The sequence below is a fragment of the Homalodisca vitripennis genome, chromosome 2 (assembly GCF_021130785.1).
Source record: "Homalodisca vitripennis isolate AUS2020 chromosome 2, UT_GWSS_2.1, whole genome shotgun sequence".
Taxonomy (NCBI): domain Eukaryota; kingdom Metazoa; phylum Arthropoda; class Insecta; order Hemiptera; family Cicadellidae; genus Homalodisca; species Homalodisca vitripennis.
The window spans coordinates 10,439,432-10,455,393 of NC_060208.1; the positions used below are offsets into that span (position 1 = coordinate 10,439,432).

The 15,962-nt window shown below is 33.1% G+C and overlaps 1 protein-coding gene across 2 annotated transcripts in view; it reads left to right on the plus strand.

Annotated features, from left to right (window-relative positions):
* LOC124353540 (DNA topoisomerase 2-like) overlaps positions 1 to 15,962 on the plus strand; it is a 49,842-nt gene that overhangs the window by 30,505 nt on the left and 3,375 nt on the right. For both annotated transcript variants that reach the window (XM_046803425.1, XM_046803424.1), the window contains exons 16-28: positions 206 to 408; positions 1,339 to 1,474; positions 2,048 to 2,205; positions 4,093 to 4,234; positions 8,775 to 8,996; positions 9,673 to 9,909; positions 11,949 to 12,078; positions 12,892 to 13,056; positions 13,974 to 14,109; positions 14,405 to 14,523; positions 15,096 to 15,182; positions 15,367 to 15,456; positions 15,807 to 15,923. In XM_046803425.1, coding sequence (XP_046659381.1) covers positions 206 to 408; positions 1,339 to 1,474; positions 2,048 to 2,205; positions 4,093 to 4,234; positions 8,775 to 8,996; positions 9,673 to 9,909; positions 11,949 to 12,078; positions 12,892 to 13,056; positions 13,974 to 14,109; positions 14,405 to 14,523; positions 15,096 to 15,182; positions 15,367 to 15,456; positions 15,807 to 15,923 — 1,942 coding nt within the window. The remainder of the gene's footprint in view (positions 1 to 205; positions 409 to 1,338; positions 1,475 to 2,047; positions 2,206 to 4,092; positions 4,235 to 8,774; positions 8,997 to 9,672; positions 9,910 to 11,948; positions 12,079 to 12,891; positions 13,057 to 13,973; positions 14,110 to 14,404; positions 14,524 to 15,095; positions 15,183 to 15,366; positions 15,457 to 15,806; positions 15,924 to 15,962) is intronic.

A 15,962-nucleotide genomic window follows, 5' to 3' on the forward strand; every position in this document is an offset into this window, starting at 1 on the left:
TGATTAATTGGTTGTCATATCGAACAATCGGCACAGTAAATTATGGTAAGAGATTTCCTGTAAGATTTTCAGTCAGTAGAAATGAAATTTGGTCAAAACACAGTATACAACATCTTAAGTGATAAAGAACTTGTAGCCATGACATTAATGAACTTGTATATTTGTCAGTGTGTGGCATTATAATGTTTATGTCTGTCGTTTGTAGAAACCATGGTACAAGAACTTCCGCGGAGACATAGAGCAGTTCGGCATGGACAGCTACATGTGCAGTGGGGAGTTGTCTGTGATGGGGCCAGACAAGCTGGAGATCACGGAACTGCCTATCGGTACGTGGACTCAGGCCTACAAGGAGGCCGTCATGGAGGTGATGCTGCACGGAGACACCGATAAGAAACCCGCAGTCATCTCGTAAGTGCTCTCTCATGTTTTTTTTTTTTACATTGAGGTGTAACTGAGGAATATCATATCAATGCTGGCATGTTATCAAATTTCTTGGTAGCTAGATACTCTATTGTGCTTACAACTTCAAACTAACACTTGAAAATACTTTTGAACTTTTTGAATTGTAATAATATTCAACAACTTAATCACAATGTGGTGGTCCACTTAATTATTGATGTAGCAATTCTCAATTTTAAGTTTTAGGTCATCAAATAGTTTTGTGAATGTTGTGTAGCTATAATTTTAACCTCTGTGTGGATTGAAGGAGGAAGATTACGTTTATATTTTATAAATAAAAATAACAGAAGCAAGTAATTTTCTCAATCTAAATATATCAATGATATTAGCAATAGATGGAAAATGAAATACATTAAATGTAGCGTTGATGGTCTTTGCTCATAGTATGAAGTCCACCAGCAAAATACCATGCTTTTTCCGGAATGCAGCAAAGTCTTTGCGCTGTAACTTTTCATCTCCTGTAATAATTTGATTCAATATGTCATCTCTCTCTTTGTTGTAATAAAAGAGTCAAGAAAATGTCAAAAATCTTTTACTTGTCTGGAGTTTGGGTACCCACCGAGAACATAATTTTAGATTTTTTGTCACAACTTATACTTTGATGGAGTGGTTATCTTGAATTTTTGTCGTGGCGGACATATTTTTCAATTTCACTTATCAAATCCAGTAATCACAGATGGTCTACTGGAACATCCTACTTTTGAAACTAACTTTTACTTATTTCGTTTCACCATAAACTTCACGAAGCTGTCAATGATCACTGTCATCCAAGGGACAACAGTCCTTACTCCAAAAACACCCCTCGTATTTAGGGAAGTATGTGGAATTTAGCCTTGTATTGAAGCTAGCCATTGTTTGATGACATCTGTGTGTCCCCAGAGACTACAAGGAGTATCATACTGACACGACAGTCAGATTCGTCGTGACACTGTCTGCAGACAAACTACTGAAGTTGGAAGAGGAAGGTCTCCACAAAGCTTTCAAGCTGCAGTCCAGTATGAGCATCTCTTGCATGGTACGTTACAGTTGTACAAGTCCTTGTGTTTTGTTTAGTCTTATTTATGAGATTGATGAAATAAACACAATGAAGAATTAGTTTGGGGTGGCAGGTGGGTGGAATTGTGTAATGTGTACCAACTGTGGATGTTAAAGAGAGCCTAGTGGAAAGCATAATAATGTGTTAATTGCGTTTTACTCTATGTCTCTGTATTTATTATATTTTACTTTATCCTAAACGATATCACAATTCTGTACACCGAACGCAGAACTACATATACTCAAATTACTACGACTTCTTAGAATAATTTCTAAAGAATTACTCTACCATCTCAGTGTAGCTCTCCAGATGGTACAGATATATTACTAAAAAATACAACGTAATTATATAAAAATAGGATGTTCACGTCAAATTAAGCATTTTGTTTTCCTTGTGCTGAAGAAATTTGTGTTTTTAGTCTTTATCCAGTTGTATTCGGGTGCATAACACATGCCATAATAGTTTTAGATCCGTTATACAGATTTTAATCTCTGAGTGTTATGAGTTTTAAGTCATTGTATTAATTTTCGTTTGACTTTTCTAATGTTTCAGTGCGCATTTGACAAGGACAATGTCCTGAAAAAGTACGAAAACATCAAAACAATCCTCACAGAGTTCTACGAGGTGAGACTGGAGTACTACGAGAAGAGGAAGGCTTACCTGGAGGGGATGCTGCAGGCTGAGGCGGCCAAGCTAAGCAACCAGGCCAGGTAAGCAGTGATGTGTTTAAATGTAAAATAAACCTCTGTGGATATTCCCGTGAAGATACCGTTGGAGAGTGTCTCTCACCTGGATACCTCCATTCAGCTGTTTGGCACGGATTTCACTGAAAACTCCACAATTCATCACCACAGTTAATGTCAGTCACTGCTCCACATAGTTCCTTAATCCTCAAACTCGCTGCTCTTTCTGCTCTTAAAACAAATTATTCACGCAATTTTCCTTTTTCCAAAAACTTGTGCACTACCATACCAATCTGCTCGACTATTAATTTGTTGCTAAGGAGCCGATTTTCAGCGAGTAGTGCACTCAATTTTCAACATTTTCTTTTGTATTTTTTTAAGAAGCCGATTACCTTTTATGCTTTATTGCGCCCGTCCTCAAGGGCCTGTGCGAGGATCTTATCAAACAGAATAAGGGGGAGAGCCGATACAGTACAAGGTCGATGGTACTGATAAAAAGTGCAAGGGTCACAGACAGGATTCGAACCTGCACTATCTCTAACTCAGACTCAAAGTCCAACGTCTTAGATCGCTCGGCCATCGGCACTCCCATTTCTTACTGACAGTTGACCTGTTCTTAAATCATCTTCAAGATGACCACTTTTAAAACACAAAAACTACTTGACACCTTTGGAGGCTCAAGCATTCATCGCGATGTGCTGTGTGTATCATTGTATACACTTCCGATGCAGTATTACCGCATTTAAAACTGAATTTAATTGCAGCTCATTGCTCCATTTTGCAAATTCCGATTTTGGCCTCAGCAAGCAAATGATCTTTAATCAACTAAAGCTACATAGTTCAACAATTTTCCGAGAGATAGGAAAGTCACTTGTAAGTCTGTAAGAAACTTTTTCAGAATGTTTTGAAGGCACTGTGTGTTAAATATAAATTATAAACTATTAGCATTTACAAATCATTGTGTATTTAAGTTTTCATTGGCAGAGAGACACTAAAATCTAAATTTCTGAAGTGTAACATTTTTGAATTTGAGTTGAGATGCTATTAATAACACAATTTTTAACTCCAGCCCATGTTATAGGCAAAGCCTTCAGATGTGTACTGACAAATTTTCTTTGCCTTAACCCTTTAAAGAGTTACCTTTTTCCTTTTAGCCTCCCTTTATGCGAAATATTTTGGTTTAAATATATGAGAACTATTAAACCACAGAGGTCCTACCTTTTTACTATTCAGTTATTTTGTATTTAACCTTTTAGGTCAGATATATGTTTTAATAACCAAATTAACATAATTATGATCGGAAGACCAAATACTTGTCAAACAACCTTTTACATTTATTACATTTGTTTAAATGGCAATAGCCTGATTAAATTTCAATAGATTGAATCAGAATATTGCTGTTTATACAAATTTAATGTACGAGAACTATTAACAGTATATTTAGGTGATTAATACTAATGTCGTTTATAGTTACCTTGCTTTACAGATAAAATAAATCCAAAGAATACAGTTAAACTTTACATTTAAATAACTGCATGCATACTGAAATAAATGTATTGCCACAAATGCTTTGTCCGAGAAACATAAACCTCATAAAAGTAAAATAGTGTGTAACGAGGAAATTTATCACGTATTTCAGGACAAAATTGAATTAATTCATCAAAAACCATTTAGATGTTAACTTTTTTATTAAAATTTTGAAAATGTATGTAATGACTTTATACAATTGTTGAATTAATCTCGTAATGTTTCAGGTTAATTTTTTGAAGATTGTGGTGGCATATTAAATAAACGATTACCTTGTTATTTTTAGTTTAATTCTTTTAAGCTGTAACTGCTTTGTTACTTCTTATATCCATTCTTGAGAAACGTGTCAGAATATTAACTATTAACTACGGACTTGTTACTCCTCAGGTTCATCGTTGAGAAATGTGATGGCATTTTGACCATTGAGAACAAAAAGAAGAAGGCCATGATTGAAGAGTTGGTCAAGAAAGGTTACGACTCCGATCCCGTAAAAGCTTGGAAACTGAAGCAAGACAGGGAAGCAGTTTTGGTGAGTAAATTGCTGGTTTTTAAATATGTTTATTTTATTTCTTAAAATTAGACATTTGAATTGAACTTGATCAGTAATCGTAATTTTGTGCTGAAATATTTGTTGTAACAAACAAATACTCTTGTAAGAGCAGTGCTGCATTATTCGGCTCAGCTGATGTCCTAATCTTGTAGTGGTAATATTTTTATTACGCCAAATAAATGTTTTTTTAGCATTTTTGTTCTAAATTTAATATGTTAATGAATGCTCTTATAATTGAAGAATAATGCACCTCAGAATTTTATTCAATATAGAATTAAAACGTAAAATTATATAAAAGTTTATAAGAAATTGAGAAGAGCAATTCTTTATTATTAAAGTTGTTCCTTTATTGGTGATTAAAGACTGAACTGAAATGTGGTAGATGGATGTCTGAATCGACATTTTTAAAAGCCGTGACCCTATTCAAACTTAAAATTCTTGGGATGTTTGAGGCTTGAAACAATTTGCATAATTCTTGCGGATAACACAAACTTTTTTTTTTTTTTTTGAGAAAGAGAACATAACTGTATTATTAATGTAGGTGAAACCAAATAATTTTCATCTGTTATTAAAACTAACATAATATCATTCGAATAAGCGTAATTGATGAATAAATTTATCATTATGAGATAATAAGCTCATCAGAAACATATTACATGAACATTTTTGTTTATTTCGAATGTTCAGGTCTCTTTAACACAGAATTCAATGTGTAAAAAATAATGTCTAAAATAAGATTTGTATTACGATAACAAAATATACTAGTATAGTATATTATGTTTATGATTAGAGGTTGGTGGCTTAAGTCTGCTTGTTATTATTCCACAAATTAATTATATATTACATTTTCACTTCCCCCAGCTCCCCCATGCCTATCAAAGTTTATTTTAGATAAAACAATTGTATTCACGTTGCTTGTTGATTAAAAAGAGGTAATACTTGTATTAATCCATTGATTTACAATTGTCGTGTTTTGACAGTTCCATTCATGTGATTCATGAAACGTAACATTTAGATCAGCTCACTATTAATAAATAATAATAAAAAAACAACAACATTGAATTATACAATGCATATTTCAGAATGGGCTTTGAAACTAAATAATTTTGCACTACTTGCTATTAACCCTTTGACCGCCGTGAGCCACTATAGTGGCTCGCTGTATGCGGTACCTTGAGCGCCGCGGGCCACTATAATGGCTCTGTGAACTTTACGTCTTTGTCCTTATAGTTTAAACATAATATATATAAAATATATTTATATCAACTTTGAATTGTATTGCTCTGCTTCATTTCAACTATAAAATATTGATATTTACTTGTTTCTATAGTAACAAGTGTATATTCATCCTACAGTGGAATTTTTGAAATTTTTGAATTTTACTTAAATTACATTATTTTATGCAATTTCTGTGGAATATATTTGTAACTTTTAGTATATGCTCAAAACAATACGTACTTTTAGGTTAAAAAACGTTATTTGAGCCCAAGTTACTTATTCAGTGTGTTTTTGGACCTTTTTTATTTTTTATATTTTTTTATTTTTTTAATTACGACAGGCATACATACTACTAAACAAATGTAAAAAAAAATAATAAAACTGTAATTTATTACATCAACTGAAAGTACATCTCTTCCCCTCAAAAACAAAACCAAAACTAAAAGGCTAGCTCAAAATTTACGAAAGTTATGTAATTTTAATATGTGACCATGCAAAAACGGGTGATTTTGCCGTGGCGATATTGGATCCGTGCGGTGCTCAAACGTCTGGCGGTCTAGTGAACGACGGCGCGCGGGAGCGGCGGCGCACAAAGGGTTAAAAAGGGCTGTCTGTGTCTAGTTTAAAATGTGTAAACTTAAACTCTTGAATCAGTACTATTTTTTAATCATCTTGCTTTACATCAACACCAATAAAAAAAAAAACAATGGTAAATGGTTCTAATTTTGAGTTTTATTCCATTCAAGTCAATATAATTTTAGATCAGCCTCATATTTTATTTGGAATCTTGAATTTTTACCTATCCCTGATTTTTTTTTAACTTTCTAAAACGTTCCTTTCCAAGGCACCCATTCCTTTCTCATATACGAGTAGTATTGTCAGAAATATGTCCGCAATTGTATCATTAACATAACATTGCTTAATTGTTTTGCTTCTGGGCTGCAGATGAGCGGGGTACGTAACTAATGTTTGTGTGTGTGCATGTTTGTTGTCAAATTAATGTCGGAATAGATGTTTTTACAGTAAATGTTGAATATAAAGTTGCATTGTAAACTATTCCCAAGATACTAGTTGTGGTGTTCTGCTCCAAACCGTTTACTTATTGTTTGTGCTTGAGGGCTTCTCGAATATATTAGTTTTAATAGTTGTTTTTATTACCTTAAGTTAATCAGTTTCTAATTGCCTTCAGTATTGCTTTCTATGTCTAAAACTTACTTTGAGTGCAGGGTAGCTGGGATGAAAATTTTCTTAGCAAAAATGATACAAGCTCTATAAACCCTTAAACAAAAATATTTTTTAGCACTTATTAATAGCATGTTTAGTGGAAATTCCAATTATACGTATCAAAACCTGTCTGAAGGTTTTTTTTAACACTTTAAACCTCCAGAACCTGAATATTAAGCAACGAGATTTTTGTGAAGAGGTTAACTAAACATTAACATTTGAAGAGGTTAAATAAATTAACATTCTAATTTATTGTAAAAACATACATAATTAAATAATATAGTGATTTGTTTTTAATATGAAACAAGTTACTTTTAACATAAGTTTAACTTAAGAAAACTAATTTGTCCTAGATTAAGAACCAACCTCATTAAATCTGAAACCCCTCTCTGTTTTGTAAACACCAGTGTTTAAACCTCATTGAAATCAATTCCTTTCTATTAAATGCTTAAATTGGTTATACTTAACCTTTTAGAAATGTTAGTCATTCCAAATAAAATCTGACTGTAACATAATCAAAAAATCTGTAACAGTACTAGTCATAGACGTTCGTGTTTGTTTGTATGCATGTCAGCTACAGTGCATTTGTTGTTAATGTTATAATTATTGTTTGTAAATATTTTTATTTATATGTCTAGACAAAAAAATAAACAAGCTAAATTTTATTGTAACTCCCATAATTTTTGTTCTATTAGTTAATTTGTGGTTAACGATCTAACTCTGGTATCTACTTTTAGTGATCATCTAATTATCATGTGCTTGTGTTTAGACTTTTGGGGGCTGTCAAGTAAGGAAAACTGAGAGAGCATTCCACCTTCAGAAATGGTGGTTATATATATATATATATATATATATATATATATATATATATATATAAAGCCACTTTACAAAAGTACTTGCACCATGAGAGTGACAGGAAGGTTGTTCCCCCCCCCCCCCACAGTTCACGTATGTACATGCCTCATACACCACCAGCCCTTGCCACTTGTGAAAGTGGAGCGCACAACTGCCTAATACTGCTGAGAGACCAGCATATTAGTTTAATGTTTTTTTTAAAAATTAGTTTATTTTTAAACAATTATAAATTGAATAACAATTTTTTTTAATTGAAATTGTCTTAACCAGAGGAATATTTTTCTTTAAATACAAAAAAAGACTTAAAAAACAAACTGTTCTTAAAATAATTGGTCAGGATCAATGTATTTGACTGGAACTGGTCTTAAGGACCTGCAACACTGAAGTTGGACTCTGGTATATTGGAATTGGGTTGGGTTTTCCATGCCACTAATTGATGGCAAGCAGATGAACTTGACATTAGAAATTGGAATTCATCAAATTAATACATTCAGGATTGACATTCAACATTGACTAATTATACTCATTTCCATCTCAAATATTTCCATATTTAAGAAACTCCTCATTCACATATATTTTTGCTATTTTTTTTAAAGGCCAATCCCATTTTTAGCCTCATAGGGTGCGTTCTCATGGCGAGAATCGTATGAAACAGATGAAGGGGAGAGTTGATACAGTACATAGTCGACAGTACTGTTAAAATGTGCAAACACACACAGACAGGAATGGAACTTGTGCTGTCAGTGACTCACTGATAAAGTTTTAGACTATGCGGTCATTGGATTCCCCCCTTGTTTTCAAGGAAGGATGAGTAAGATTACGTGTGCGTGCGACGGGAGTAGGCCAAAGTTGTACAGCCATGAGTAAAAACATCGGTCTGCATAATTATAATCACCAGCAGGGGAAGTTGCCTTGTCTATGTTTACAGAATCGCGTGCAGTTTTTCTCTGCACCATGCCTTGTACTTTATTTATGGCTGTGTCTGGGTCTTGTGTTGGGAATTGGTATTGTAGCGTTTTAACATTAAACTTTTATGCATTTAAGATGCCATATTCTCAGAAAATAGAACAGTGGAACCCCCAAAAATATTTCTAGTAAATCTCTATTCAATAGCCTATGAGCCGTTGTAAAAGGTACAAAAGTCTTATAAATGTGGTTTGACACAAACTACTCTGTATTAATAATTTGTAATAGTATGCTGATTTATCTAAATATATTACAGGAGGAGCAGGGAGATGATAGCCAGGAGGAGGTGGAGGAGGAGGAAAGTACGAAGGGTCCAGACTATGACTACCTGCTGGGCATGACCATGTGGAGTCTGACCAAGGAGAAGAAGGACGAACTGCTGAGGAAACGAGACGAAAAGCAAACCGAACTGAGGATTCTGCAAGCCAAAACCCCTAAAATTATCTGGAACGAGGACTTGGACAATCTTCTTGAGAAAGTAAGAATATAATATTCTATAAATAGTCTTACAGTTATGGCAGAGGTTTAAAAATAATAGATTTAATTAGTTTTCTAGCTTATGCTGATTAGCTAACTCATGTACCTATGCTAATTCTTGCGAATGCCATGCTGATCAATTTTTCAACATGATTGAGGTGCCATTGAAAATATGAATTTGTGAGTTAAATCAATGCATATATTTCATTAGATAAACGGTGACTAAAATCATGTTTGTCTAACTATTTTGCCAAACCTTGTTTCAACCACAAATCAGGTGTGTATTGAAGCAATTTATCAATCTTTAAATAGTATTTAATATTGCTTTATCATTTATTTGTACTTTTAGCCGGACATTTTTGTACAAATTAAGAAATAAACAAAATAAGTATATTTCATTTTACAAATAAAGTGTTTTCTTTTCTCGTAATATTTTAATTTAATGAGAACAATGGTATATAAATATATATTCCTTTATACACCCTATACTTTACTAAAATAATTGGTAAGAATACAAGAATAATTTTCAAGAAATATTAGGTTTTTTTTATCATGAAGTCCTTTCTAATTTAGTTTTTCAATCCTTATTAGTTTTCAATTACAGTTCTATATTTATGAAGTAGTTGAATGTTGACCTAAAGTTTAAAATGTGAGTTGACACTGTCCGTTTGTGGCAGATGGATGAGGTTGAGACTCAGGAGAGGCTGGAGGAGGCGGCAGGATCGTCGCAGACAGGTGGCAAGAAACCTCTCAAGCTCAAGCCTGGCGCCACCATGTCGAAGAAGGCACAGCAGTTGGCAGCTGAAACCATGCCGTCGCCCAAGGGCCGTCGAGTCGAGCCGAAAATCCCAGAAGAAACCAAGAAGAAGCTGGAAAAGGCCATTCAGGCCAAGGAGAACAAGGGGAAGAGAACGGTAATATAAACTTACTGTCAATGTATAATTCTATTATAATTGTTATAATAAAGTAAACACCATACTCTATTAATAATATCCATATATTTATCAATGATAAATTAGGATTCAGAGAGGTTTTTGTAAATTTTAGTATAAAAAAATATAACGTATAGGTGATCCAAGTTGAAATGTTCCCTTTGGAAGATAGGTACTTGAACAAATTGTAAGTTCCAAATAATACTTTAAAACTGTATTAAAATAAATTAAAAGAACCAGTTTTAACACTTCGTACCCTGAGCCCGAGTATAGGTCGGGCCGCGTCGGCAGCGCCTGCTACCGGCGCCCGAGTATAGCTCGGGTCGTGTTATTTAATTGTATTATTTAGCTCAGTCATCTTATTTTTGGATTCAAACATTTTGATTATGTTCATTGGTTGTCTAAGTTCGTATTTGTTGGTTTTGAGATCCCTGGGTCACGTTTTAGTAATGAAATACGTATATTTATCGTCGTACTACAAGCGAGTCTAGACAGCTGATCGTAGGCGCCGCGGCTGATCGTCTGTACTGTCAGTTTGCTTTGTTGTGTTTCACGTTGTGTGTTGTTGTAAGTCTTAGTGATGTCTTCTACAAATCTTGCCGACAAATACTGAAGCAAATATTATTATAATGTATTATAAATGTGAATTTAACTGTTTGTAAATAATCATAACTTTAGTTTCTTACTGAATGAAGTAAAGGCAAATGCAAGCAATGTGAGGTTATCCGTGTGTTTTGTTTTGTATTTATACTCGCTTTGTTCTTTCTTCTAGACTTTCCGTTGATTTTATTTTATATTATTTACTTATTATTTTCGAGTTTAAATAATATGGGTGATGAAATCAAAAGTGATGCAATTCGCGATCTTTTGTTTGACTGCGAGTCGGAAAGTGACGATGATTTTGATACACACCTGGGACCAAATATTGATTTTATGAACGATCTAAACGAAAATTTGCGAGATCCTGTATTTGATTCAGACCATTGTACTTTAAAAATTACCACTCTAAGGCGAATTACCTGAACTAACAAGCTATGTAGCAAAAACTTTTTTTGTATTTTTACATAACATTCAATATTATGTAATAATTTTATTTTGAAAATAAACTTTATATTTGTATACATTTAAAAAAGTATGTATCTCTATCTTTAAAAATATATATAGTATGAGTTTATAACATAATTACTGTAATAACACAGAATTTTTTAAAAGCATCATAAAACCCCCAGGGAGCCACGCCGAAACATGTATTAAGGGCCCAGGGTACAAAGTGTTAATGAATAGTTGAACTCACTAGTTGAACTCACCGAAAGACACATAAAATTAAAGGCACTGCCTTTGCTCGTGTCTGTTGACAGTGTAGACAACTGTTGCTGCTGATTTGTACGATCTATTTATTTAGATTAACTACATCTCAATCAGTTCCTGGTCCTTAGTGTCAAGTACTTAAAACACTTCTCTACTTTGTTTAAAATAATGTATAACAAATTACATAGGGTTATGGAAGTGCAAATGATCATGGTGCACGCCACAGGTAATAAATAGCTGATAAAAACAGGCAGTTGGCATTTTATAAATTCGCAGTTTCCTCATAGTAACTTCATATTGCTTAAACTGGTCTTAGTATTATGATTCTCATCTTCATCCTTTTTTAACCCTTCATGCAAAATATCTTACGCAAAATCGGATCTAAACCATATCAATTAAAAAAATATATATAAATCATTTAAAACTGAATCTATCATAGGTAATCATGGAAAATATAATTTTAAAAATTGGAAGGCAGTCGCGGGACTGACCAACAGAATTGACTACTTCTTATAACAGGAAGTTGTATTTTGCTCATTTTAGGTTGTTCACGAAGGGTTAAAACTATTTAATACATGATATCGTAAAAATCATATCTACAACATAATGCAATTAAATTGTAGATTTTGAAAATGAAGTATATTGGTTACAAATGGTAAGTATAAATAAACTTTTGTAAATCTGCTCACGTGATACCTCTTATTTGGTTGCAGAAAAAGATAAAAGAAGAACCGGATGACAAGGACGAGTTTGACATGATAGCGGAGGATCAGAAGTCGCTTGTGGACAAACTTGGCTACTCACCAGAAAAAGGGATGAAGAAAGCTAAGGGAGTGAAGAAGGGTGAGTAATCGAGGAATAAAACACAATCCCTTCTGGCTGGTTCTCTATGGGTGAGGTTCATATTCCTGTTCCCAGCACCAATTGGTAGTATTCCTATAGAACATTAGAGTCTGGTATTAATAAAATATTTAGTAGTCGTTTTGATCACCTCAAATTTACACATCAATAGTTAAACAAATATTATAATATTTTTTTGTCCAAGACTTGCCGTTGCAAAATTATTGTTACTCCGAGTGTGTCAGTCTTAAAATCAATTGAATCTGAGTCAAATAATAAAAATATTGAGTTTTAATTATTTGTGTACCCTTACCGCTAGTGTATATTCAGCAGAAAATTTACCCAACATAGTCTCCATTAATTAAATCACAGTGGCTTGTTCAATTTCGGATTCTTTCTGAACAGTAAAAAAAGGAACCTAAAACATATTTATTACTACTAGATTAAATGTGATTAAATATGTGGTCGGTTGTTTAGTCTTTTCCTGTTTCTTTGAGAATATTTTGTGAACTTGGGGTATGTGCATTGTTTATTTACATTTTACACTATTTTAATGGGTACAAAAATAAATTGTTTTCACTGTCATAATAATTTTATAATTTTTAAGTCTATATGTTATGTAAATTAAATGAGTATGTGTCATTCTTTGATTATTCTAAATAAACTTTACTAGTGAGGAAATTTAAGTGATTTTATGTTTGTGTTTGTTCTAATTTTTACTGACAAAGTGATCAATGTAGGTGAGATTGCAGATGGCTTTTGGGTTTTGATACCTTTTCTGACTTTCTCTGGCATTCATTGGAACTGTATTTTCAGAACCGAAACAGTCAAAACCAAAAACGAAAGGCTCGCCTAAGAAGAAGGGCAGAAACCCCTGGAGTGATTCTGAAGACGACGGATCATTCAGTTCTGGCAGCGATTTCGATCAGTCGCCACCTGAAAAGTCTACTCCCGTCAGGACCACTGCAAGACGTTCTGCTGGTCAGTGAAATCTTCTGTTAAATTCATATTAATTACAAAGCATGCACCTCTGTTTTCTACTGTCAAGGTATTGTAATGAGTACTTTGTTAAAGCTTTCTACATTTTTACCTGCCATTTCACAGATTTGTTTGACTTATTAGAATTTAGATGAATAATGGAATAATGTGTGGTAGTAATAATAATATGAAGAAAGTTGTGAAATTTAATGAAATGGAAACTGATGTGCATGCTAAGAAAAGGGAGTACTTAAACAATTAATGATATTATGTTACTAAGAATATACAACATGTTAATGGAAAACACTCTAAAATTGTTAGATTAATTAGAATACACAAATTTCAAGATCTATGTCATAAAATTAAATGTTGCTAAAGAAGTGAATGCCTTAAAAATAACTTTTTTGCCATTTATTCATTTATTTGGTTTATATATATATATATATATCAAACAAAATAAACAGTGTTTATTTTTCCAACATGCTTCATTCGTCATTAATTAGTTGTGAAAAGGGTTGATTTTCTGGAAGCTATTATTGGGAATTATTAAAGCTATTATTCTAGTATTGGGAATTATTTTTCCTCCCAAATATCGGGGATAAAATGCTGTTGATGGAGCTTATATTGGTTACTGTTAACTTACATTAAAACATAAAAATAGCCTCGCTATCGAAAGGCCTCACAAAAAAATAAAAGTATTAAATATTGGTTTTGTTTTAATGTAAGTTAAATCGAAGATAAACATTTAAATTCTCTTGTACAAGATCATATTTTACAATTAAATAGCTTAGAATAACTTATTACTAATAATTTATTATTCTTAAATGACTGCCTTTGATATATTCTACTTAATGTTTATTCATTTTAATTTGTATGTATTGAGATATCTGTTTCATTTTTGTAACTGTGTCGTGTTTCAGCTGCCAACATAAAATTCAATTTCGACGAGAACTCCTCGTCGGATGAAGAAATGGAACTGAAGGACAACGAGGCTGTACTCAATGGAGATGATATAAAACAGGAAATTGATGATGACCTTGACGACGGTGACTTCCAGTAAGTAACTTCTAGAAAAAACAAAGTCTTCCCTGGGAGGGGTAGTTTCCTAGGGCATTGTTTTTCATTCTAGTTCATCTAAATCTGTATTATGTTGGATCAGCTGGCCTGACTCAACAAGATTCTGCTATATAGTAAATAGATGAAATTGTGTACTTTATTTTATAGTTCTTGTGATACAATTTTACATGCTTTATATATTTTATATTGTACAAGATCATGTTTGCCCAATCATTTACAATTAATTAGAGGAGTATAACTTATTTTTTATCTCAAATTGTTGTTCATTGTACAGCTCAGAGAACAACGTGCCATCAGACAGCGAGGATGAGAAACCAAAGAAGAAGGCAGGTGGTGGCCGCAAGAAGAAGCCAGGTTCAGATGGAGAATCAGAGCCTAAGAAACCCAAGAAAGGTAAGATCATTGTTATTTTTACATTTCACAGAAACGGACAGTTCGCTCAGCATAATGTAAATTCTTAAATTCTTCTAACATTCCATAATTTTCAGCCTCTTTTTGTAAGTAAGAAAAAATGTGTTCGGGTTCTCTTTGAATACCATTATTCTTGTTTTGTATTCCTCTCGACATGGTTCCAAAGAGTGAAATGGTGCCTCAGCTTAAAAAAAAGAAAGAAAAACCGGAACTACTTATTTACTGCATCTGTCTTGTCCTTTTCTACCTCTCTTTCATTTTTCTCTTGGTGAACTTCTGATTAGCCAAGCCGGTCGTTGAGCTGGAACAGTTAATTAAGGGGCAACAGCAGTTTAGTCTCTCACTCCCTCTTAGCTAAATTTAATATGACTAATTAAATAAGACATACTTAATATACTTAAAACTAAACTGTGCTTTTAGTTGAATATGACCGCATTGATTTAACAGTAGGAATAATACATCTTTTGTACGAATTTCTTGTTAGTCTTTTCTCTTGTCATATCTCTTATTTTATGATTCTGTTCTATCATTAACCAATAAAAACGCTGTTGTAGCACCAGCAAAACCCAAGCCCAAGAAGAAGAAGGGATCAGACTCAGATTCGGAGGACGATTTTGCACCCAAGAAAACTAAAAGTAAAGGTAAATAAATTTTTATTTTTATAATGTGTTTTACATCTGTGATACTATCCTTAGATGTATTCAGCTGCAGTTTTCTTATTGATTCTTGTTTAGTATAATGACAATAGGAAATATAATGTGAGTGCCAAAAACGTGTTAAGGCACAATGAGTGTATATGCTACTGAGGTATTGTGTCTGTTACAGCTGCCCCCAAGGCCAAAAAGGTGACATCCACTGCTACCAGTGAAAATGACAGTGACTCGGACTTTGGAATGAAACAACCTCCCTCTAGAGGTAATTTTAAACAATTTTTGATGAAATTTATTTTTAATTACTCTCACTTTTACTTTTATCTCAAAACCTCTTAATTTAATATGTTAACAATGTGTTAGTTTTTTTTATACTTACAATCTATTTTCAACATATGCTTGCAAAACTCCTAAAGAACATGCAGTACTACAAGTGAACATAGCACTTTAGGGTTAAAAAGATGTTATCGTTACACTTTTAAAAATTCCCTAACAGATAAACCTGCAAGGACTTCTGCAACTGTTATTGTTTTTCAAAAACAGTAGTTACTTGAGTGTCATCCCGGTCAAAAACTACACAGCAATAATTAAAATGATTGGTTTTTTGCCCCACAGCGGTGGAAGAAGACAGGGACGCCCTGTTTGACTCGTTATTGATGTCAGAACCAGTGAAGAAGACAACAGTCGATACTTATAGCACAGAACCAGATTCACCTGTAAAAAAATCAAAACGTAAGTAGATATACTTTTAGATTGTTTGGTTTTAAACAC